The sequence below is a fragment of the Polypterus senegalus genome, chromosome 7, assembly GCF_016835505.1.
Source record: "Polypterus senegalus isolate Bchr_013 chromosome 7, ASM1683550v1, whole genome shotgun sequence".
In the NCBI taxonomy this organism is placed as follows: Eukaryota; Metazoa; Chordata; class Cladistia; order Polypteriformes; family Polypteridae; genus Polypterus; species Polypterus senegalus.
Window position 1 is genome coordinate 101,799,222 of NC_053160.1, and position 23,612 is coordinate 101,822,833.

Sequence of the window (23,612 nt, forward strand, 5' to 3'; positions counted from 1 at the left end):
TCATCATGTTCAACTTTATCGTCTGCTACAGCTTCAGTTTCGGAATGTTCTCTGTCCATTTTCATCACGCAATACCTCTACTAACGCATGTACTGTACTCTGTTGTATGCTTGTTTAGCGGTGTAGCAGTAAAAAGGAGTCTCCGCGCAACACCTCTGTGGCATGTGTTTAGCGGTGTAGCAGTGAAAAAGGTCCCCTGCAGTTTCCCGCTGCACCACGTTCCAAACATTGTTTAGGCAATTTAAACCGGTGTTGCTGTATAAGAAAAATCCATATCATAACAAAAATAAAAAACGGTTTTCAGTATGAACTGATATACCGCCCAGCACTAGCTAAGAGCTTATTAGCTTTCTCTCCATGTTCATAGTAATGATGTCTTGATTTAAAAATGAGTTTCTTTAGTTAAGAGGTTGAGCTCTGAATGCAGAGCCTGCCTTTTCCTATGAAGAGCCTCACTTGGACACCAGGCATATTCTTGATCTATTCTACTAATTTCGCTGGTTAGCTCTGATACCTTCTTGGTTTCCAATTTATTTCTGTGGGAAAGATATGAAATAATCTGTCCTCTTAAGAAGGCCTTCAGGGTTTCCCAGAGTATTCCTTCGGAGACCTCTGAGGATGTATTTGTCTCTAAAAAAATTGATTTGTTTGGATATAAATTCTTTACAGTTCACATCTGCTAATAAAAGTGGGTTAAGATGTCTTCTGCGAAATGAGTATGTGGGGCATATTGATTTTAACTCCAAGATCAGAGGGGCATGGTTGGAGATAACAATAGCATTGTACTTACAAGATTTAATCATAGGCAAGAAATTGTTATCTATAAAGAAATAATCAATTCTTGAGTATCAATGATGCGCTGGTGAGTAGAAGGAATATGTTCTTGAGTTTGGGTTTAGAAATCTCCAGGGGTCTGATAAGTTGTAGTCAGTTACAAGCGCTGTAATTGTCTTTGCAGTGTTGGATGTCATCACCCCTGTGACAGGAGGCCTATCTAAGTCTGGATTTAAAACACAATTAAAGTCCCCAGCCATTATAAGTTTATGAGTGTTCACATTGTGAATGGATGTAAATACATTTTGCATGAATTCCCTATCATCCATATTTGGTGCATAAACATTTATCAAAAGCAGTTAAATAGATTGCCCCTGACAATCACATATCTCCATTCAGGATCAGATACTACATCTGATACTAGAAATGTGACTGTTCTATCTATTCTATTCCTTTCTTTGTAAAACTGGAATGGAACATTTGGCTAGTCCAGTCTTTTTGCAGCCAGAATTGATCCTTGCTTAATAAGTGGGTCTCCTGTAAAAATATTATTTTAGCGTTTAGACCTGTTAAGTGAGAGAAAACTTTCTTTCTCTTTAATTCGTGATTCAGACCTTTAACATTCAAACTCACAAAGTTAACTGTCCCGTCATGGAGACATTGATTCAGAATTTTTGATGTTAGTTTGTAGTCTTAACTGAAAGTGAGACAGCTTGACCATAGTTTCCAATTTTGCTAGGCGATATTGCCATGCAGCCTATTGTAATATTGGTAATTATAACGATTAAAAGGACAGATTAGATATAGCTTGCTCTCTTTCTCTCCTACCTAGTCCCCCATTTTGCCTCCCCACGTGAGGCTAGACCTCACTTCACAAAGTCCCAGTCCTCTGACATACCTAGAGACAGAGCACGTCCAAAACAAAGCAAGCCCCCCAGCAGCGACGTTTGAGGATTATAATTGAGATATCTGTTGTTGATACAGTCTAAATACTATAAGCATAAAATATAATCTTTGACAGTCTTGAAATATTAAGATAGTAAGATAGCAAACCCAGGGAATGGTGTTAAAAAGTAGATAAGCATAGCAAACCCTAATGCAATAACAATAACAACAAACCAAGGTTATGATGTTAAACAGTCTCCTTTAGAACAGTAAAAAAAAAGTTACTAATTTAATTTCTTCCACACATACACATATAAGTGTATAATTGTAATTAAAACAAAGTGGCCGAGAAGAGAAATGGTTGTATAATTATGGTACCAGTATCATTGCAAGCAGATCATAAAGCAGGAAATACCCTTCTTGGCATGCCATGACAGGATGCGACTCACGACAGTATTTCAAAAAAGTGTCGGGATCATCTTTCTTAACTCTTTTTCTGTTTCCTCCATAGTGGTGAAGATGTAATGCTTGTCTTGAATATCAACTTTCAGTTTGGCAGGATTCAAGAGGCTGTACTTGCATATCTGTTAATGTATTAATAAGGGACCTGCCCCCACCTGTCCATGGAACAGCTTGTCAGAGATGTTTCTAATCATTGTTGTTGTTTTGCTAAGGATACTACATATAAAAATGCTGTAATTCCTAACTATTCATGCAATTTAGATGTAAATACCCTCAAGTTAAAACTGGTAGTCTGTACTTTCAGCCTACACTCGTTATATAAAGTATCTTTGACTCCAGTATTTTTTGGATGATGGTGATAATTGGCATCAAACTGGCACAGCGTACGAGTCACAAATGTGGTGAAACAAAATTTAAGGATCAACACAGCAAAAATGCTTCAAGCTTAGCTTCAAGTGCATTACTAAAGGCATCTCTAAATGGCCTTATATTAAAAAACAAATATTGTCCTCCATTGTTCTACACCATCTGTGACTTCATTGATTACACTCTTCACAATCACTCCTGGAATGCTCAGTAAGTTTTCTTCCTCATAGCCTCTCTCTAGAAAAACTGTGCATTGATTAGATGGTGATATTGTGTTCTTTGTATACGATGGTGAGGGTACAGTAAAACAGAAATCATGGGTAAGTATGAATAGATATTCATTATACTTTGATTTAGTTTAGTTTATGATTATGTTATCCCTATTTTGCTCCCTATTTATATTTTGCTTCCTTCAAAAATTTGTTTGTATTAAGTCATATTTTACTAGCTCCAGCTCACTTTTTTAAATAGGGTATTCACTGTTCTTTACTAAAGATATTATGGAAAAATATTTAAGGGAATACTCCAATCAAAATATATTTTTAAACGTTACTTAGCCAATGTCATTTGTAGTGGTGTCCAAAAAAACAAATTAATCTAATGCTTTCGTGAATAAATTAAGTATTGAACATTCAATCACAATGGCTCCAACAAGTAATCAGTGCTGGAGAGTGTCAAAGGATGTGAAAAACCTCCATGTAAAAAAGAAAAAACTTCTCATGTAACTTGTGTAACATAGTACACATGTCCAGTATCCTTGTACATGGTCAAAAAGCATGCTAAATGTGTGCATTTTGTGATAAAATATTATTAACTGTGGTTGTATTGAATGTACACATGAAAGATGTCAGTCCTACAATGAGAATAACTCTTAAAACACGAGAAAACTTACAGTAATAGCTGTTTACTATTAAGAATTGTAATTTGTCATACCACAATTAAATATACTTTATCAGCAGAAGTATGAAGAAAAGCATTAGTACTGTCGCACCATTAACAGTAACTTTCCTTGACCACTATTGAATGCACACTGGGGTGTGGATAGGATGCCAATCTAGCAAAACAGCCTCTGATTGTGTATATCCTATCTGCTATTTTAGCAAATCAGATCAATTACTCATTGTATGCATTTAAGCATATTAATGAGTATTAAATAAACATAAAACAAAACATTAAAAAGTTAAAGAAACCGTGGAGAAATAAATTTGCAAGTGAGATGCAGAATGAGGAAGGAAAAAATATGTTCATGATTACAAAATCGAATGGCAAAAGAAAGACAGAATGCAATGTATATGAATTCTTTAAAGGTTTTAAAGGTTAACATCATGACTGAAAATAATATAATTAAAGATACATGGAAGAAGTATATGGAGAAGTTGTTAAATGGGGACAATTAATTATAACAACAAATAATAATAATCACCCAGTACTATATAGATTGGAAAGAAAAAGTTTGGGGGTGGGGGACAATTGGCTAATCTGGTTAAACCCAGGAAATGGCTGTTAAATTGATGATGACGGTGATTCCCTAAAGAAAACAGAGCACTGTTTCCCAATATATTAAACAACAAATGAAATACAGTACAACACTCTAACAGTCCACATACCTTCAAATTTTGCACTCCAAGTAAGATGAAAGCCATCCAGGGTGAGGTAGAAATCCTTGAGGTCATCAGGTAGTATGCAGTTATGCCTCTGTTGCCACAAAAACAAAGAGGAGGAAAATGGAAAGTCAGTTCAGTGCTTTTATTTTTATAATAACTGCAAATTAAACTATCAAATAGAATTATATATAATGTATGACATAAAAATGCCAAATCCCAACCATCCATCCATCCATTTTCTAACCCGCTGAATCCGAATACAGGGTCATGGGGGTCTGCTGGAGCCAATCCCAGCCAACACAGGGCGCAAGGCAGGAAACAAACCCCTGGTAGGGTGCCAGCCCACCTCAGGGCGAGCACACACACCACACACACACCAAGCATACACTAGGGACAATTTAGAATCGCCAATGCACCTAACCTGCATGTCTTTAGACAGTGGGAGGAAACCAAAGTACCCAGAGGAAACCCATGCAGACATGGGGAGAACATGCAAACTCCCCGCAGAAAGGACCCGGAAAGTGAACCTGGATCTCCTAACTGCGAGGCAGCAGTGCTACCCACTGCACTGTAACCGTGCTGCCCCAGCCAAATTATTATTTAAAAAAAATCTACTTACCAATTTATATCAAATTGAGAAATGATGGAGGCTGTACAGCTGGAGTAAATGGAACAATTAATTCAATGTTCATGTCTGACAGTAACCAATAACAGAATACTTATTCTTGGTCCTTATTGTTTTAAACAGTCAAATTTATGCTCCTTCTTAGGTGCAGGGTAACTCAGAAGTAATGTTTTTATTTAATTGAATAATTTAATTATTTTGTCTACCTTCTTAATGCAAGTTCTACCTCTTGCAAAGTGACTACTTATCTCTATGAGACATAGCCGTATACCAGATGAGGATTCATTACATTCTTATCACAGTTGTCAGGGGCAGCCTATGGATCCATTTCCCATACATCCAGTCGTTCAATTTTCAGAAGGTTATTCTACAACATTTAAACGCGTTAAATACCTGTCTAGATGATCTAGCACTGTGCTTTTGCCAGACTCCAAGTTCTCCTTGCTTCATTTTGACTTGGTTGTTATCGTATTGTATGTTTTCTGGACCTCTCCAGCTTTTTTCTCTTGTCTCTTTTAAAGTCTATCCTAGTACTTGACCCTAATTCTGTTTTAATCTGTTGAATTATGACAAGCTTTCAAAAAACCTTAAAAAAACATCAGACTTGTATAAATATGAAAACAGGATTAAATCTGCCTTGTCACCTCACACCTCTAATAATTACTCTTAACTTCTATTAACTTACCGTATTTTCTTCTCATTTATTTTCTTTGTAGAGATCTTTACAAATGTTTGTGGATGGTGATCTATACTAATAAAAGGCAAAGCCCTCACTGACTCACTCACTCACTCACTGACTGACTCACTCACTGACTCATCACTAATTCTCCAACTTCCCGTGTAGGTAGAAGGCTGAAATTTGGCAGGCTCATTCCTTACAGCTTACTTACAAAAGTTGGGCAGGTTTCATTTCGAAATTCTACGCGTAATGGTCATAACCTATTTTTTTGCCCATATACTATAATAGACTTCTGCTCGATGCCCGTAGGAGGCGGAGTTACGCCTCCCACGTAATTTAGTACCTGCCCATATAAGGCCGTCCGTCAGCGGCAATCCAATAGAAACACTGCCGCTAAATATTCACGGGTGAAGGACTGTGCTTATGCAGAGGAAGATGAGATGGTCAGGGTGGTGTTTGGCACAAACTCAGCAAAACTGCGAGAAAAACTTAGCTAACATTAAATATAGCCGTGGACATCGCACGAGATGGAACCAGCACAGCTGGGAACATTCGATGCATGTACACCGAGCGGCTCCGTGAACTGGCGCGGTGCACAGACAAAAAGCAACAGTTCCAAAGAGTGCTGAAAAAAAAAATGAATTACACAATTGAGAAGGCAGCAAAAAAATATGAAGCGTGATACAAACAAGCATATTCATAAGTGCAGCTACTGCAGAAACAAAGCACACGTTGGAAAAAGTCAATGTCCTGCTAAAGGAGCTGTTTATTGATGCAGTAAGAAACGAATCGATGAATGAAACCTGTTATCTTTACAACGATTGACAAACACGGAATGTAACTTAAACATAACACATCCTACAAATACGAACCTGATTGAAAATAATGATAATCAAATCCTTGATGACAACAACACTCATAACACTCACAAAACAATTACTGTATATTGACAATCATGTTACATTATTTTTAAAATGTTCCCTTTTCTTTTTCATAACTTCTTTAACACACTGCTTCTCCGCTGCGAAGCACGGGTATATATATACGTATATATATATACCCAGATCTACATACTCTCAAATAGACAAACCACACGCCGTGGCGCGTCTCTAGCGCCGACGTCCGAGGTTCAATTCCCGAGAGGGGGTGCACTGAGTATGTACACGCGCTTCCCGATTCATTTTACCCTCGCATCCCCTTGGTTTGAGGCGTATGAAAAATATGCAGTTAACGCAGAAAGACAGATCACCAACTGAAGCTTTATGAATAATGGATACTTTATTAGCCATCAATGATTGTTTTGGTAAAGCCATACTCAGTGTATTCATTAGATGAACGGTAAAAAAGTAAGAGCAAGGGGAGGGTGACTTATTGAGGCACGCAGACGAAGCCACAATAGCACGCAGGCTCGATGCGTCGGTGCGCGTCAACTCGATCTGAATTGCGCGATCACATTCGAAAAAATATATCTTTTCAAGTTCTATTTAGTCGACACAAATATCTTTGGATGGAATGTAAGGCGAATTTACTCTTTACATTTGTATGGTGAAGAAAAATTTATGCAATGATGCCTTCATTTAACTTACATTCCTACCAAAGATATTTCTGTCGACTAAATAAAAATTCCTTTTATTTAAAATTTAAATAGAACTTGAACAGATACGATAGTTCATAATATCCACACAGACTTGCACGTAAGAGCGGAGTCATCCGTTTTAACAAACAGCGTATTGCACTGATACGAAATAGCCTGCCCATTTAATTATTTAGGAATGGATAAATAAATTAAGATTTTGTACAAATAATGTTTTTTATTTTTCTTCCTTGATGGATTCTGGCACCCCCAGCAACAGTTGCTCGCACCCCAAAGAGGGTATATATATATATATATATATACAGTATATATATATATTTTGTGGAGGATTGCCGGCTTCGTGCTCCGGCCCTCACCCCCAGGCTGCGGGAGGAGCTCTCCCGACAGCAGGATCGTGCCTCGAGTTCCAGCAGGGCCTTATGGACTATGTAGTGTTTTTACACAGCCCTGCTGGATACCTCGGGGACCACTGGGAGTCGATGTAGGGGGGCTCATGGGCTCTTGTGTGCCCTATAACCTGGGAGTATGTCACGGTCATGTGACAGGAAGGAATGACGTGCTCCTGGGTTGAAGAAAAGGACTGGTTGCCCTGACCCGGAAGGAATAAGGAACTGTGGACTGTTGGGACAGGAACCCCTCCGGGTCAGGGGCTATAAAAGGACGGTGCCTCAGTCCAGACACTGAGCTGTGCTGGGAGGTAGAGGAGCAAAGTGTCTGGGCGAGGAGGAGTGATTATAGTGTTGGGTTGAATTGATTTATTGAATGAGTAGTGTGGAGGGTGCTTTGTGCACATTGATAGTATACAATAAAGAGTCTTGGACTTTTACCTGGTGTCTGGAGTTGTACCTGAGGGTTCAAGGGAGCACTAGCGCCCCCTACTGCCACAATTATCTATACTAATAAAAGGCAAAGCCCTCACTCACTTACTCACTCACTCACTCACTCATCACTAATTCTCCAACTTCCCGTGTGGGTGGAAGGCTGAAATTTGGCAGGTTCATTCCTTACAGCTTCCTTACAAAAGTTGGGGAGGTTTTATATCGAAATTCTACGCGTAATGGTCATAACTGGAAGCAGTTTTCTCCATTTACTGTAATGGAGATGAGCTTCAACGCCGTGGGGGCGGAGTTTCGTGTGACATCATCACGCCTCCCACGTAATCACGCAGTACATAGAAAACCAGGAAGACCTCCAAAAAGCGCTGAAGAAAACATGCATTATATAATTGAGAAGGCAGCTAAACAATAAGAAGCGGCGAGTGACATATACAACCATATTCATGAGTTCTGCTACTGAAACAAAGCACGATGTAAACCTACACTTTAAATTAAGTTCATAGACAGGCTGCGCTGGCGTTTGTAATTTAGTGCCTGCCCATATAAGGCCGTCCGTCAGCGCAATCCAATAGCAAACTGCCACTAAATATTCACGGGTGAAGGACTGTGCTTATGGAGAGGAAGATGAGATGGTCAGGGTGGTGTTTGACACAAACTCAGCGAAACTGCGAGAGAAAGTTTTAAGTGCCAGGACTAAGGTAACATTAAATACAGCCATGGACATAGCACGAGATGGCACCAGCACAGCTGGGAACCTTCGATGCATGTACACCGAGTGGCTCACGTGAACTGACGCAGTGCACAGATAAAAGCAACAGTTCCAAAGAGCTGAACAAAACCAATTACACAATTGAAAAGGCAGCAAAAATATGAAGCGCCTGATACATACAAGCATATTCATAAATCCAACTACTGCGGAAACAAAGCACACGTTGGAAAAAGTCAATGTCCCGCTAAAGGAAGACAGTGTAAAAAAAACCCGTGCATGCAGTGTGTCAGGTCTCAGATAAAGAAGAAGACGAGCTGTTTATTGATGCAGTAAGAAACGAATCGATGAATGAAACCTGTCATCTTTACAACGATTGACAAACACGGAATGTAACTTGAACACAACACATCCTACAAATACGAACCTGATTGAAAGAAATAATGATAATCAAATCCTTGATGACAGCAACACTCAGTAACACTCACAAAACAAATACTGTATATTGACAGTCATGTTACGTTATTTTTAAAATGTTCCCTTTTCTTTTTCTAGCTTTTTTAACACACTACTTCTCCGCTGTGATACGCGGGTATATATATGTATATATATATATCCCGATCTACATACTCGAATAATGGATACTTTATTCGCCATCAATGATTGTTTTGGTAAAGCCATACTCAGTGTATTCATTAGATGAACGGTAAAAAGTAAGAGCGAGGGGAGGATGACTTATTGAGGCATGCAGGCTGTAGTATGCGTCAACTCTATTTGAATTGCGCGATCACATTTGAAAAAATATCTTTTCAAGTTCTATTTAGTCCATATGTGTCAAACTCAAGGGCGGGGCCACATCCGCCCGGCGTAATTATATCCGCCCCGAGATCATTTTATATACTGTATTATTGTTATTAATGGCCCGGTATATGAAGCGCTGGTAACACAATAAACTACAGATCCCATAATGCAGCGCTTCAGCTGCCTTGCCAACACTTACCGCGTTAATCAAGTCTAGCTTATGATGCTGCAAGTTATTGCGAAGCTAGCTCACACGATGCTGAAGAGAAAAGTTGATTCTGAAAATAGAGCCTTTAAAACCGATGGGAGGCTGAGTATATGTTTACTGAACCCGTGTGTCTCATTTGTGGAGCTAATGTGGCTGTAATTACAGAATTTAATCTAAGACGGCACTATGAGACAAAACATCAGGGTAACCTGAATGCAATGCAGAAGATACAGAAAGCAGAAGAATTAAATAAGAATCTGACACTTCAGCGGACGCTTTACCGTGCACAATCACAAAGTGATTTCAAGTGAAGCTGCTTTTATGGGAGACACAAATGCACCAGTGCAATTTGCCCCACTTTCCCTGTTGCCAAGTAATGTTAAACCAAGTCGTCACTACGGTGTTCCCAAATACGCACTTTGCTGATAAACTGAGCGCACTGAGTTTGCACGGCGCTTTGGTGACTTTGAAGAACAAAAAAAGTCCGTCTACATGCGGCTCGAACCTTGTGCATGTTTGGTAGCACATATCTGTGTGAGAAGCTCTTCTCAGTGATAAAGACTAACAAAACAGCACACAGGAGTCGCCTCACTGATGAGCACCTGCAATCCATCCTGAGAATCTCCACAACACAGAACCTCACACCAAACAGAAACGAACTTTGCCAAAAAGATGCCAGGCGTCCAGCTCTAAAATGACATATGAGCAAAGACAACTGAATGATTTGATTTGTTATTGCTGAAAGGAACACATTTTATTTATATTTCCAGGTTTTGTTATGCAGCATGTTCATATTTGAATTTGTATAATTTTGACAGGATATATTTTTATGGAGAGCAAAATCTTTTGGGATATTTAAAATCTAAGTTTATTTTTATATAAAATTACATAAGAGTAAAGAAATTTGAATGTTTGTTCTTTTAACGTTTACTTTATTTCTAACTTGTATAATTTAGACAGGATATATTTTTATGGAGAGCAAAATATTATAAGTTGTTTAAGGTTTGAGTTGATTTATTCAGGAATAATATTCCTGTCTGTTTTTACCATTCCTACCAAAGATATTTCTGTCGACTAAATAAAAATTCCTTCTATTTAAAATTTAAATAGAACTTGAACAAATACGATAGTTCATAATATCCACGCAGACTTGCACGTAAGAGCGGAGTTATCCGTTTTAACAAGCAGCGTATTGCACTGATACGAAATAGCTGTGTGTGTATATATGTAGATATGTATGTATATGTATATATATGTTTATATATGTGTGTGTGTGTATGTATATATATATGTATTTGTGTGTATATATGTGTGTGTATGTATGTGTGTATGTATATGTATAGATATGTGGATGTATGTGTATATATGTATATATACTCAGCAAAAAAAGAAATGTCCTTTGACTTTCAACTGTTTTTACCTTCAGTAAACTTAATGTGTAAATATTTGTATGAACACTAAAAGAGTCAACACCATAAGACATAAACTAAAATGTTTCACAATGTGTCCCTGAATGAAGGGAGGCTCAAAATCAAAAGTACCAGTCAGTATCTGGTGTGGCCACCAGCTGCTTGAAGTACTGCAGTGCATCTCCTCCTCATGGACTGGACCAGATTTGTCAGTTCTTGCTGTGAGATGTTACCCCACTCTTCCACCAAGGCACCTGCAAGTTCCTAGACATTTCTGGGGGGAATGGCCCTAGCCCTCACCCTGCGATCCAACAGGTCCCAGACATGCTCAATTCCTTCGACGATAAACACGAATCCATCCATCACCCCTGGTGAGACAAAACCGTGACTCATCAGTGAAGAGCACTTTTTGCTACTCCTGTCTGGTCCAGCGAAGGTGGGTTTGTGCCCATAGTCGGCGTTGTTGCTGGTGATGTCTGGTAAGGACCTGCCTTACAACAGGCCTACAAGCCCTCAGTCCAGCCTCTCTCAGCCTATTGCGGACAGTCTGAGCACTGATGGAGGGATTGTGTGTTCGTGGTGTGACTCGGGCAGTTGTTGTGGCCATCCTGTACCTGTCACGCAGGTGTGATATTCGGATGTACCGATCCTGTGCAGGTGTTGTTACACGTGGTCTTCCACTGCGAGGATGATCAGCTGTCCTTCCTGTCTCCCTGTAGCGCTGTCTTAGGTGTCTCACAGTGCGGACATGGTAATTTATTGCCTTAGCCACATCAGCAGTCCTCATGCCTCCCTGCAGCATGCCTAATGCACGTTCACGCAGATGAGCAGGGACCCTGGGCATCTTTCTTTGGGTGTTTTTCACAGTCAGTAGACAAGTCTCTTTAGTGTCCTGCGTTTTTAGAACTGTGACCTTAAATGCCAACTTTCTGTAAGCTGTTAAGGTCTTAACGAACATTCCACAGGTGCATGTTAATTAATTGATTATGGTTAATTGAACATGCATGGAAAACATTGTTTAAACCCTTTACAATGAAGATCTGTAAAGTTATTTGGATTTTTATTGTTGAAATACACATTCTTGAAAAAGGGACGTTTCTTTTTTTGCTGAGTATATATATATATATATATATACACAGTAATCCTCCTCGATTGCGGGGGTTGCGTTCCAGACCCCCCCGCGATAGGTGAAAATCCGTGAAGTAGAAACCATATGTTTCTATGGTTACTTTTATATATTTTAAGCCCTTATAAACTCTCCCACACTGTTTATAAATATTCCCCGCAGATTTATACAGCATAATCCCTTTGTATTCTCTTAGATATTAGGTAAGATTCATTGAAATTATGTATATAAACACACTGTTTATATACAGCAAAACCTAAATATTATTTTAAAGATATTGAGTGTCTCCGATATCACATGTTACAGCCATTACGATAGACAGGCCACCAGCAATAAATACGTACAATGCAACAAAAATAGTATACAGTAAATGTGTGTGTACAGTGACATTAAACGTACGTACATGTACTAAGTACTGTAAGTAGAAAATTAATTATAGTTACTCACCAACAATGACACGATGACTTGTCCGATAACAATGAGTTTAATTTTACTGCACAACAAAGGAGAGCGTTACAGCCCTTAAAGGAGCCACTTCAGGCGATTGTGTAGCACTGCCGTTGTTCTTCTTCTGGCAGTCTTCAATCCAAATCCCTAAAGCAGATCCATCAAGACTACTGCCTTATTACATCCACTTACAACTTGTTTTGCACCCTGGTTAAAAGGACACTGCGGCCGTAGATCTTATATTCCTTTCCTACTTTTTAAATAAAAAGAATCGTAGCCTTCAACAAATCCAAAAGCGTTTACCTTTTCAGCAATCGTTAACATCTTCTTCTTGCGGCAGGCACGGCCCTGAAGCAGTAGCAGATCGTTTTGGAGCCATAATGAAGGGCTTGACTATGCACAAAGATAAACACAAAAGAGCACAACTCTTTACACAGCGAAACACGTTGATGCTGAATGAGCGAGACGAGACTTCCTGGTTAACACTGCATTCAGCAAGCAGGAACTTAACTACATGCACTGATTGGTTAGCTTCTCAGTCATCCGCCAATAGCGTCCCTTGTATGAAATCAACTGAGCAAACCAACTGAGGAAGCATGTACAGGAAGTAAAAAGACACATTGTCCATAGAACCCTGAAGCAGCGAAAAATCTGCGTTATATATTTAATTATGCTTTCATATAAAATCCGCGATAGAGTGAAACCGCGAAAGTCAAAGCGCGATATAGCAAGGGATTACTGTATATATATATGTGTGTGTGTGTATATATATGTGTATATGTGTATATGTATATATGTATGGATATGTATATATATATATACTAGCAAAATACCCGCGCTTCGCAGCAGAGAAGTAGTGTGTTAAAGAAGTTATGAAAAAGAAAAGGAAACATTTTAAAAATAGCGTAACATGATTGTCAATGTAATTGCTTTGTCACTGTTATGAGTGTTGCTGTCATATATATATATATATATATATATATATATATATATATATATATAGCAAAATACCAGCTTACTTGCGTAAGTACTGCATTAAAGTTTTTATTAAGAAGCAAATTAAACCTTTTTAAACTGAGAGAATATGCCAATAATTATTTGTTAAGGATCTCTTTGTATACCATGTTGTCAGTTCGGCCCTCCGGTTGTAACATGACCAAGCTGTGCGCTGAGCTTATTCTTGAGCATGCAACTTACAGTTGGTCATGTGAACAGTAATCTTGTCTGAAATCTGTCAGCTTGGATTGCTGCTGTCATAATCGGTTTGAGTTTCACGGTTTGTTTCAATTACAACAGTATTTGCAGGATTTGTTGTGTTGAAGTGACTTTCGGCATCTGTCAAGCATTGTAAGCACACAACCGGTTTCATCGATAAAATCATATCCAGCTTTTGGGAGTTTAAACATTCATAAACATCAAAGTGTCAACTACTGAAATCGTCACCTGTGAGTCTAAGATGTTTAAGAGGCACTGGCGGTTGTCGAAAGGTGTAAAATATTTGGCCATTTCGGTACACTTGAAAGCGACAACCGAACAATTTAGCGGCAGCCATCAACTCACATGCAGAACCATAAGTGAAGGGCTTAAGCATTTCACTCTTCTAGTGCTCCTGTGTAGTATAATTATCTCCTGTACCGTCATCAGTCCACACCTTGAACCTGTCCCAGTCATTCAATACATAAGACACAATGTTCCTCCGGATATCAAGAGTGAGCCTGATATGGCCGTGCAATATGTAACAAAGAGAATGGAAAAGGTAGGTGCCATCTTCGGGCATGGAAACCACTCGGTAAGTGACAGTTCTTTGATCGATGGTGATCACCTCGATAGACATGGTAATGGGGGTTGTAATGATAAAGGAAATGGGTACCTGAGAAATGTAAAGGAAGTCTAAAATACCTATACAATAACTATAATTGTATTTAACAAACAATAAAACAGCGGAGAAGCCGTGGATTAAACAAAAAGGCTGTAGTTATCAGTAGGGAGACATGAATCCCGTGGCGAAGCAAGGAAGGGAATGTAGAGACCAGAGCAACGGACGGCCTTATATAGGTAGGCATCCAATAACGTGAGAGGCGTTGAGATGGGGGACCCAACGCCACCTCACACGGTGACCGAGCTGCAGGCTATGGACGTATATATACGTAAGTAGCATTCAGTTAGCGTTGGGAACCCGTGTACCAAGTTTCTTGAAGATGGGCCCATAGGTAACAAAGACTGTTGAAAAGTTCAATATGGCGGCCGACAGTGGCATCATACCACAGAAATAAGTACGTACATTGGTTTCGGTTAGTGCAGGGAAGCCGCCTACCAAATTTCAAGAAGATGGGTCCATAAATAAAAAAGTTCAACATGGCAGACGTTGTTGAACGTTATGACCATTATGCGTAGAATTTCGAAATGAAACTTGCTTAACTTTTGTAAGTAAGCTGTAAGGAATGAGCCTGCCAAATTTCAGCCTTCTTCCTACACGGGAAGTTGGGTAATTAGTGACATTGGAAAGTTCAATATGGCGGCCGACAGTGGTGTCATACCAACGAAATAAGTACGTACATCGGTTTCCATTAAAAGTTCAATATGGCGGCCGACAGTGGTATCATACCACCGAAATAAGTACCAAATTTCAGCCTTCTACCTACACGGAAAGTTGGAGAATTAAGTGATGTTGGAAAGTTCAATATGGCGGCTGACAGTGGCATCATACCACAGAAATAAGTATGTACATTGGTTTCGGTTAGCGCAGGGAAGCCACCTACCAAATTTCGTGAAGATGGGGCCATGAATAAGAAAGTTCAATATTGCGGACGTTGTTGACCGTTATGACCGTTACGCGTAGAATTTCGAAATAAAACTTGCTTAACTTTAAGTTGTAAGTAAGCTGTAAGGAATGGGCCTCCCAAATTTCAGCCTTCTACCTACACGGGAAGTTGGAGAATTAGTGATGTTTGGAAAATTCAATATGGCGGCCGACAGTGGCATCATACCACCGAAATAAGTATGTACATCGGTTTTGGTTAGCGCAGGGAAGCCACCTACCAAATTTCGTGAAGATGGGGTCAGCCTTCAACCTACACGGGAAGTTGGAAAATTGGTGACGTTGGAAAGTTCAATATGGCGGCCGACAGTTGCGTCATACCATCAAAATAAGTAAGTACATCGTTTTCGGTTAGCGCAGGGAAGCTGCCTACCAAATTTCGTGAAGATGTGGCCATAAATAAGAAAGTTCAACATGGCGGACATTATCGACCGTTATGACCGTTACGTGTAGAATTTCGAAATGAAACCTGCTTAACTTTTGTAAGTAAGCTGTAAGGAATACGCCTGCCAAATTTCAGCTTTCTATCTACATGGGAAGTTGGAGAATTAGTGATGAGTCAGTCAGTCAGTCAGTGAGGGCTTTGCCTTTTATTAGTAATAATATGTTTATATGTGTTTGTATATATATATATATATATATATACTGTTATATTGTACTGGTCAAAAGTTTGGACACACCTCCTCATTCAATGTGTTTTCTTTATTTTCATGACCATTTACATTGGTAGATTCTCACTGAAGGCATCAAAACTATGAATGAACACATGTGGAGTTATGTACTTAACAAAAAACGGTGAAATAACCGAAAACATGTTTTATATTCTAGTTTCTTCAAAATAGCCACCCTTTGCTCTGATTACTGCTTTGCACACTCTTGGCATTCTCTCGATGAGCTTCAACAGGTAGTCACCTGAATTCAATGCAAATGGTCATGAAAATAAAGAAAACACATTGAATGAGGAGGTGTGTCCACCTGTACTGTATGTGTATATATATATATATATATATATATATATATATATATATATATATATATATATATATATATATATATATATGAAAGCAACACTCATCACTCACAACAGTGACAAAACAATTACATTGACAATCATGTTACGTTATTTTCAAAATGTTTCCTTTTCTTTTTCATTACTTCTTTAACACACTACTTCTCCACTGCGAAGCGGGGGTATTTTGCTAGTATACTATATAAGGTAAGGCTTTGCTGCCCGTACCTGAACAGATTTGTGTGTTTAAGTCAATACCCCACAGCGACTGGGTGGGAAGATACCCAAAGACTGACTAGACTACTGTAGATAAACTTTTATTAAGTTCACAGGGAAATTCATGACTGAATTAGAACCCTACTGGATTTATTTTTCTTGATAATTACGTGATGATAGTAAATATAGATAATGACCATACAAAAATATAAGCATTTGATATGTGCTAAATAATATGCACATTTCACTTTATATAATATTTGAAAGTTTTGCATTATTGGTTTTGTTCAGCAATTTTAAGCTTTTTTTTTACATAGTGCTGACATTATCTTGTTTGCAGTGCTGATTACAAGGATAAAAAGTCAATGCTATAAAGCTTCTTAAGTTATGGGCTGTAGAAGTTTCCTCGTTTTTTTAAACTAGAACCCACAATGTCTGTTAGAGTTCAATCACCGGCCCACCAAGACTAGAGATTTACTTTATTGAAATGTTGTAAATCTCACCAAATTATTACTATTATTATTTTTTGGGGGATTTTATTGATTTTATTAAAATCAAATAACATTCCATACAAATAAGTCAAGTTTTACAAAACTAGATTCCAAACAAATCAACCCCCACCCATGAGAAAGAGAGCTAGGCCAGCAGAGTAAAACTTTAAACTAGTAAAAATAAGTAAATAGATAAATTAATAAATGAATAAAAATTGAATTAAAAAAAGGGGAGAGAATCTGCTTCCTCAATTAAAATCCTTATTCTAAAATGTTATTGATTTAAATCCTGCCAGGTTTTGAAAAGGTTTTATACAGATCTTCCAAGTGAGAATTTGCTTTTTTTCCCAATTTCAGATAATATATAACATCAGTTACCCACTGACTTAAAATAGGAGAGTTACGCTTCTTCCAGTTGCACATGATGAGTCCACGTGCCAATAGTGTAGTAAAGGTAGTTACAGTTTGTTTGTCCTTCTCCACTTAAAGACCATCTGGAAGTACACCAAACACGAATGTTAATTGATTAGGTGGTATTGTGACACCCAGGCTGTCTGAAAGGCATTTAAAGATTTTGATCCAGAATAATGTTAATTTGATGTACTCCCAAAACATGTGGCCCCAGTGAGTCTGGAACTTGATTGCAACGTTCGCAGGTTGGATCTTGCCCTGGAAACATTTTGGACAATTTTAAACGAGACAGATGTGTTCGATATATAATTTTAAGTTGAATAAATGTATGCTTTGCGTATATGGAACTCGAGTGAATTCTATGCACTGCTACCTTCCACTCTTTTTCTGCGATGTTGAGTGAGAGATCCTTTTCCCACTGTACTCTTGGATCTTTGAAAGGGAGGGATTGTAAAATGCTTTTATATAATACAGAGATGCTGTCTGAGTCCTCAAGACTGATCAATATTTTTTCTGGCATAGAGTTATATGGGAGGTGAAGAAAATTGGGCAGGTTTTGTTTAACAAAGTTTCTAATTTGAAGGTAGTGAAAGAAATGTGTTGCTGGAAAGTTAAATTTGGAGTGTAATTGTTTGTGGGATGCAAAGTTGTTGTCTATGTACAGATCTCTAAGTGATTTAATCCTGAATGTTTTCCAGACATTAATGAGATGGTGGAAAAAGGTGGTTCTTCTGCAGAGGTGCCACAGATAAAAACTTTTCTGTCTTAAAATACTTCCTGCATTGGTTCTATATTCTGTGTGAGTGAAGCACAATTGGGTTGTTAGTATATTGGTGATGACTTCTACTTATTGGGGTACAAAGCAAGGAATATAAAGAAGTACTGCAGGATTTTATTTCTATTGTGGAACAAGCCTGTGTATGTTCTTCTATTTGTGTCCATGTCCAAATTTTTATAACTTGTATATTTGCTGCTCAATAATAAAACTGAAAGTAGAGCCATGCCACCTTCTGCCTTAGGTCTCTGTAGGGTTGCCCTTTGGATACTGTGACGATGTGGGTTCTGGCTCCACACTCCCTTTGCTGTTGGAAGCACATGAACCCAACACCGTCGATAATGTTACCGAGTGAGCTAGTCAGTGGAGGCAAATAATTCCAGCAAGGGGAAGGTATACAAAAAGTGCAACAGTGCTTTTATTAAAAATCAACAAAACAAAAACAGTGTTCATAAATAGTGCAGTACTCTCCAAGTTCTTCAATAAATAAATAAATAATCCATTAAATGAAAACGAGGAGTAAAACCAATAAATACAAAAAACAATCCTTTAAAACCAGAGGTTAAAATCTTCTTTTAGGAAGCAGTCTTAAAACCAACAACAAATCTGGTGCTCTTCTGTTAGCGTCTCACCTGCTAATCCCGTTTGGGCATCGCAGCAGGCAAGACGCTCTCTGCAGCTGCCCTCCTGAAACACACGCACGAGACTGGAGACCTCCCGATCCCTGGCTTCGGTATGGCACTCATCCCAGTCCCGGAGAACTTGGTTTCCCACAACGGCCAGGTCGCTCACGTTGGGGATTCCCACCACCAAGTCTCCCGACTTCCGCTGCCTTTCCATGGCCTTCATGCGGCCAGTCGCCTTCCTGGTCACTCCCGCTACCTGATCGCTCAGCGGGAGCGACATCAACACAAACACGTGGGTGTCGGCCTAACACCCAGCTTCTACACAGCTGCCCACGAGCGCTCATTCGCTCGCCCGTCCGCTCGCTCTTCGCGGCTCTCTCTCTCTCTCTCTCACCGACCTGCTTCCTCTCCTGCTCCCGGTAACCTCCGTCCTCTCCTTTCCTTTCTCTCTCCGATCGTTTCTTTCTCCCCTTTAAAACCGACTTGCGCTTCTTTTTAAAATGACGAGGGCCACAGCAGCTGCAGCATTAGCCGCGGGACAATCATGAATGTGGGCAGTTCCTCACCTGTGCACTAGGTGAGAAACGCCCACACCCTACGGATCGTCCCGCGGCCCACTATGGCCCAACGTCCCCTCACTAAGCCGCGAGCACATTGATTATTTATTTAAAAATGGCCTTTACTCAACGAGCTGTGGACCCATATCACCACAGATACATGGATGTTTTCAATTCCAAATAAATGAGGTTATGGTTGAATCTAATTTCTTAAAAAATAATTTATTGATGTATATTGGAATGTTTTGAAATAAAAAAGGAGCTTAGGAATGATATTCATCTTAACAATGTTAATTTTTCCAGCTAAAGTGAGATGAAGGGTAGACCATCTATGCAAGTCTTGCTTAATTTTTTTCAAACAGGTATCCCCTAGGTATTTAAACTGATTTGCAATGATAAAAGGGAAGGTGTCCAATCTAATATTGCATGCTTGAGAATTCACTGGGAAGGGCACAGTTCCATCCATCCATTTTCCAACCCGCTGAATCCGAACACAGGGTCACGGGGGTCTGCTGGAGCCAATCCCAGCCAACACAGTGCACAAGGCAGGAACCAATCCTGGGCAGGGTGCCAAGCCACCGCAGGACACACACACCAAGCACACACTAGGGCCAATTTAGAATCGCCAATCCACCTAACCTGCATGTCTTTGGACTGTGGGAGGAAACCGGAGCGCCCGGAGGAAACCCATGCAGACATGGGGAGAACATGCAAACTCCACACAGAGGACGCGGGAAGCGAACCCAGGTCTCCTAACTGCGAGGTAGCAGCGCTACCACTGCGCCACCAAAGGGCACAGTTATTCAAATTAATTCTGAGACCAGAAATCTTTTGAAATTCTGTAAGTGCTGTTACGACTGCAGGCACAGTATTTTGTTGATCTGATATATACAGTACCATATCATCTGCATATAGAGAATTTTCTGTTTAAGTCCTTCTCTGATAATCACCTCTATCTGGTAAGCATTTCAACAGTGAACTGCCAGTAGCTCAATGGCAATTGCAAAAAGTACTGGGGACAAGGGGCAGGCTTGTCTAGTACCACATTCTAGTTTAAAATAGTCTGAATTAATGTTGTTAATACAAACTGAAGCTTCTGGACTAGTATACAGTAGTTTGATCCATGCACAAATGTTTGGGCCAAACCCAATTATCTCCAATGTAGTGAAAAGTTAGTTCCATTCAGCCATAAAAAATGCTTTTTCTGCATCCAACAATAATATAACTTCTGGGGTGTTAGATTTTTTTTTGGTGAATATATTATATTAAACAGGCGTTGAAGATTGGAAGCTAAGTGTCTGCTTTAATAAATCCAGTTTGGTCTTGTGATATTACCGAAGGAAGCACTTTCTCAATCCTTCTGGCTAGGACTTTGGAGAGTATCTTAGCATCATTATTCAAAAGTGAGATTGGTCTGTATTATGCACATTGTAATAAGTCCTTATTTTGTTTAAGAAAGACAGTAATTAATGCTTGGTGAAAAGTTTGAGTTAGAATCTTATTGTCTGTAGCTTCTGTAAATATTTTTAAATAAAAGGGGTACTAGCTGAGTTGAGAATTTTTTATAATATTCGGTAAGGTAGCCATCAGGGCCTGCTACTTTGCCACTCTGAAGTGAGTTTATAGTATCTAGTAATTCTGATAGTGCCAGAGGTTTATCAAATTGCTCTGTACTGAAAGTATCTATTTGTGGTATCTCTAATGCATTCAGAAATGCAATAGATTGTGTCTTGTCTTCTTTAAACTCAGCAGAATATAAGGACTTATAGTAGTCTCTAAATGTTTGCATTATATTTTTATGGTTAATGATTTTGTCTCTGTCTGTGTTGGTGATTGCTGGGATTGCATTGCGAACTTCCTGCTTATGGATTTGTTGACCTAATGATCTCTGGATTTAAAAATGAGTTGTGCACTTTCTTTAGTTGTTAAGAGGTTGAGTTCTGAATGAAGTCCCTGTCTTTTCCTATGTAGTACCTCACTTGGACACGTGTCATGTTCTTGATCTTTTCTGGCAATTTCACTGATTAGCTCTGATACCTTCTTGGTTTCCAATTTATTTCTGTGGGAAAGATATGAGATAATCTGTCCTCTTAAGAAAGCCTTCAGGGTTTTCCAGAGTATTCTTTGCAGAAACCTCTGAGGATGTATTTGTCTCTAAAAAAATAGATTTGTTTGAATATAAGTTCTGTGCAGTTCTTGTATGCTAATAAAAGTGGGTTAAGACGCCATCTGTGAGATGAATATGTGGGGCATAATGATTTTAGCTCCAAGATCAAAGGGCATTGTAGGAGATAACAAAGCGTTGTACTTACAAGATTTAATCGTAGGCAAGAAATTGCTATCTACAAAGAAATAATCAATTCTTGAGTAGCAATGATGCACTGGTGAGTAGAAGGAATATGCTCGAGTTTGGGTTTAGAAATCTCCAGGGGTCTTATAACAAACTCTGTAATTGTCTTTGCAGTGTTAGATGTCATCGCCCCTGTGGCAGGAGACCTATCTAGGTCTGGATTTAAAACACAATTAAAGTCCCCATCCATTATAATTTTATGAGTATTCACATTGGGAATGGATGCAAATACATTTTGGATGAAGTTCCTATCATCGACATTGGATGCATAGATATTTATCAAAATCACTTTACAGTTAAATAAATTACCCATAAAAATCACATATCTCCCTTCAGGATCAGGTATTACATCTGATACTGCAAATGAAACTGTTCTATGTATAAGAATTCCCACACCTCTAGTTTTCTTTGTAAAGCTGGAATGGAATATTTGGCCAGTCCAGTCTCTGTGCAGCCGAAACTTATCCTTGCTTAATAAGTGGGTCTTCTGTAAAAATACTACTTTAGCGTTTAGACCTGTTAGGTGAGAGAATACTTTCTTTCTCTTTAATTCGTGATTCAGATCTTTAACATTCCAGCTCACAAAGTTGACTGCACAGTCATGGAGACTTTGCTTCTGAACTTTTGTTGTCATGTTGTAGTCTTAACTGAAAATAAGAAAGCTTTAACCTTAATTTCCAATTTTCCCAGGAGTTATTGCCATGAACCCTATTGTTACACTGGTATTTATAATTATAATGAGTAAAAGGATAGATTAGAGATAGCTTGCTCTCTTTCTCTCATCACTTAGTCCCCCTGCCACCCCCATTTTGCCTCCCCATGTGAGGCTGGACCACACTTCACAAAGTTCCAGTCCTCTGACATACCTGGAGACAGAGCATGTCCAAAACTAAAAAGGCCCCTGCAGCGGTGTATGAGGATTAAAATGGAGATATCTATAATCTTAAACAATCTTGAGACAGTAAACCCAGGGAATGATTTTAAAAAGCAGCCCTGGATAAACATAGTAAGCCCTACAATAAATCAAGGGTATGATGTTAAACAGTCACATTTAAAAAAAAAATATTTTTTACACATACATACATATATGCATATAATTGTAAATCAAGCATAAACAAAAAGTGGCCATAACAGGAAAAGGATGTATAATTACGGTACCAGTATCATTGCAAGCAGATCAAACAGTAGGTAAGATCTTCTTTGCCTTGCCCTTCTTTGCCTTGCCATGACAGGATGCGACTCATGATTGTATTTCAAAGAAGTGTCGAGATCAGTTTTCTTAGCTTTTTCTGCTTCCTCCATAGAGGTAAAAATGTACAGCTTGCCTTGAATGTCCGCTTTCAGTTTGGCAGGATACAAGGGCAGTATCTAATCTCGGCTTTCTGTAACTGCTATTTAATGTTGTGAAAATGGCATGTTTAGCAGCTGTTGAGGGTGATAAATCAGGGAAAATACGAATGTGGTTATTTTCAAATATAATCTCTTGTTTCTGTCTGAGAAGTAACATTATATGTAATTTAGATCGTAATTTTTCTAAACGCATGATAAAGAGTCCTATGTTTAGAGGTATTTGATCCCCGTATGTGGTAAGCTACTGCTATCTTGGTGTCTAATTTGAAGTCCTCTCCATTTATTTTAGGGAATAGTTCAGCTACGAATTTCACTGGGTTTGGATTCAGCTACGAATTTCACTGTGTTTGGACTTCCAGGATTCTCAGGGAGACCTTGGATTCTAATATTATTCCTTCTGTATCCATCTTGCAGTGCAGCAAGTCTGTCTCAGAGTATTTTGCATTCCGAATTTGCAGCCATTGCTTTCCTGTCAACGGTAGATGTC

The 23,612-nt window shown here is 38.9% G+C and overlaps 1 protein-coding gene across 1 annotated transcript in view; it reads right to left on the bottom strand.

Annotated features, from left to right (window-relative positions):
* Positions 1-23,612, bottom strand: part of tpgs2 (tubulin polyglutamylase complex subunit 2) — a 163,271-nt gene that overhangs the window by 120,251 nt on the left and 19,408 nt on the right. Inside the window, exon 3 of the mRNA XM_039759110.1 lies at positions 4,095-4,182. Within this exon, the coding sequence (XP_039615044.1) occupies positions 4,095-4,182 (88 nt within the window). The remainder of the gene's footprint in view (positions 1-4,094; positions 4,183-23,612) is intronic.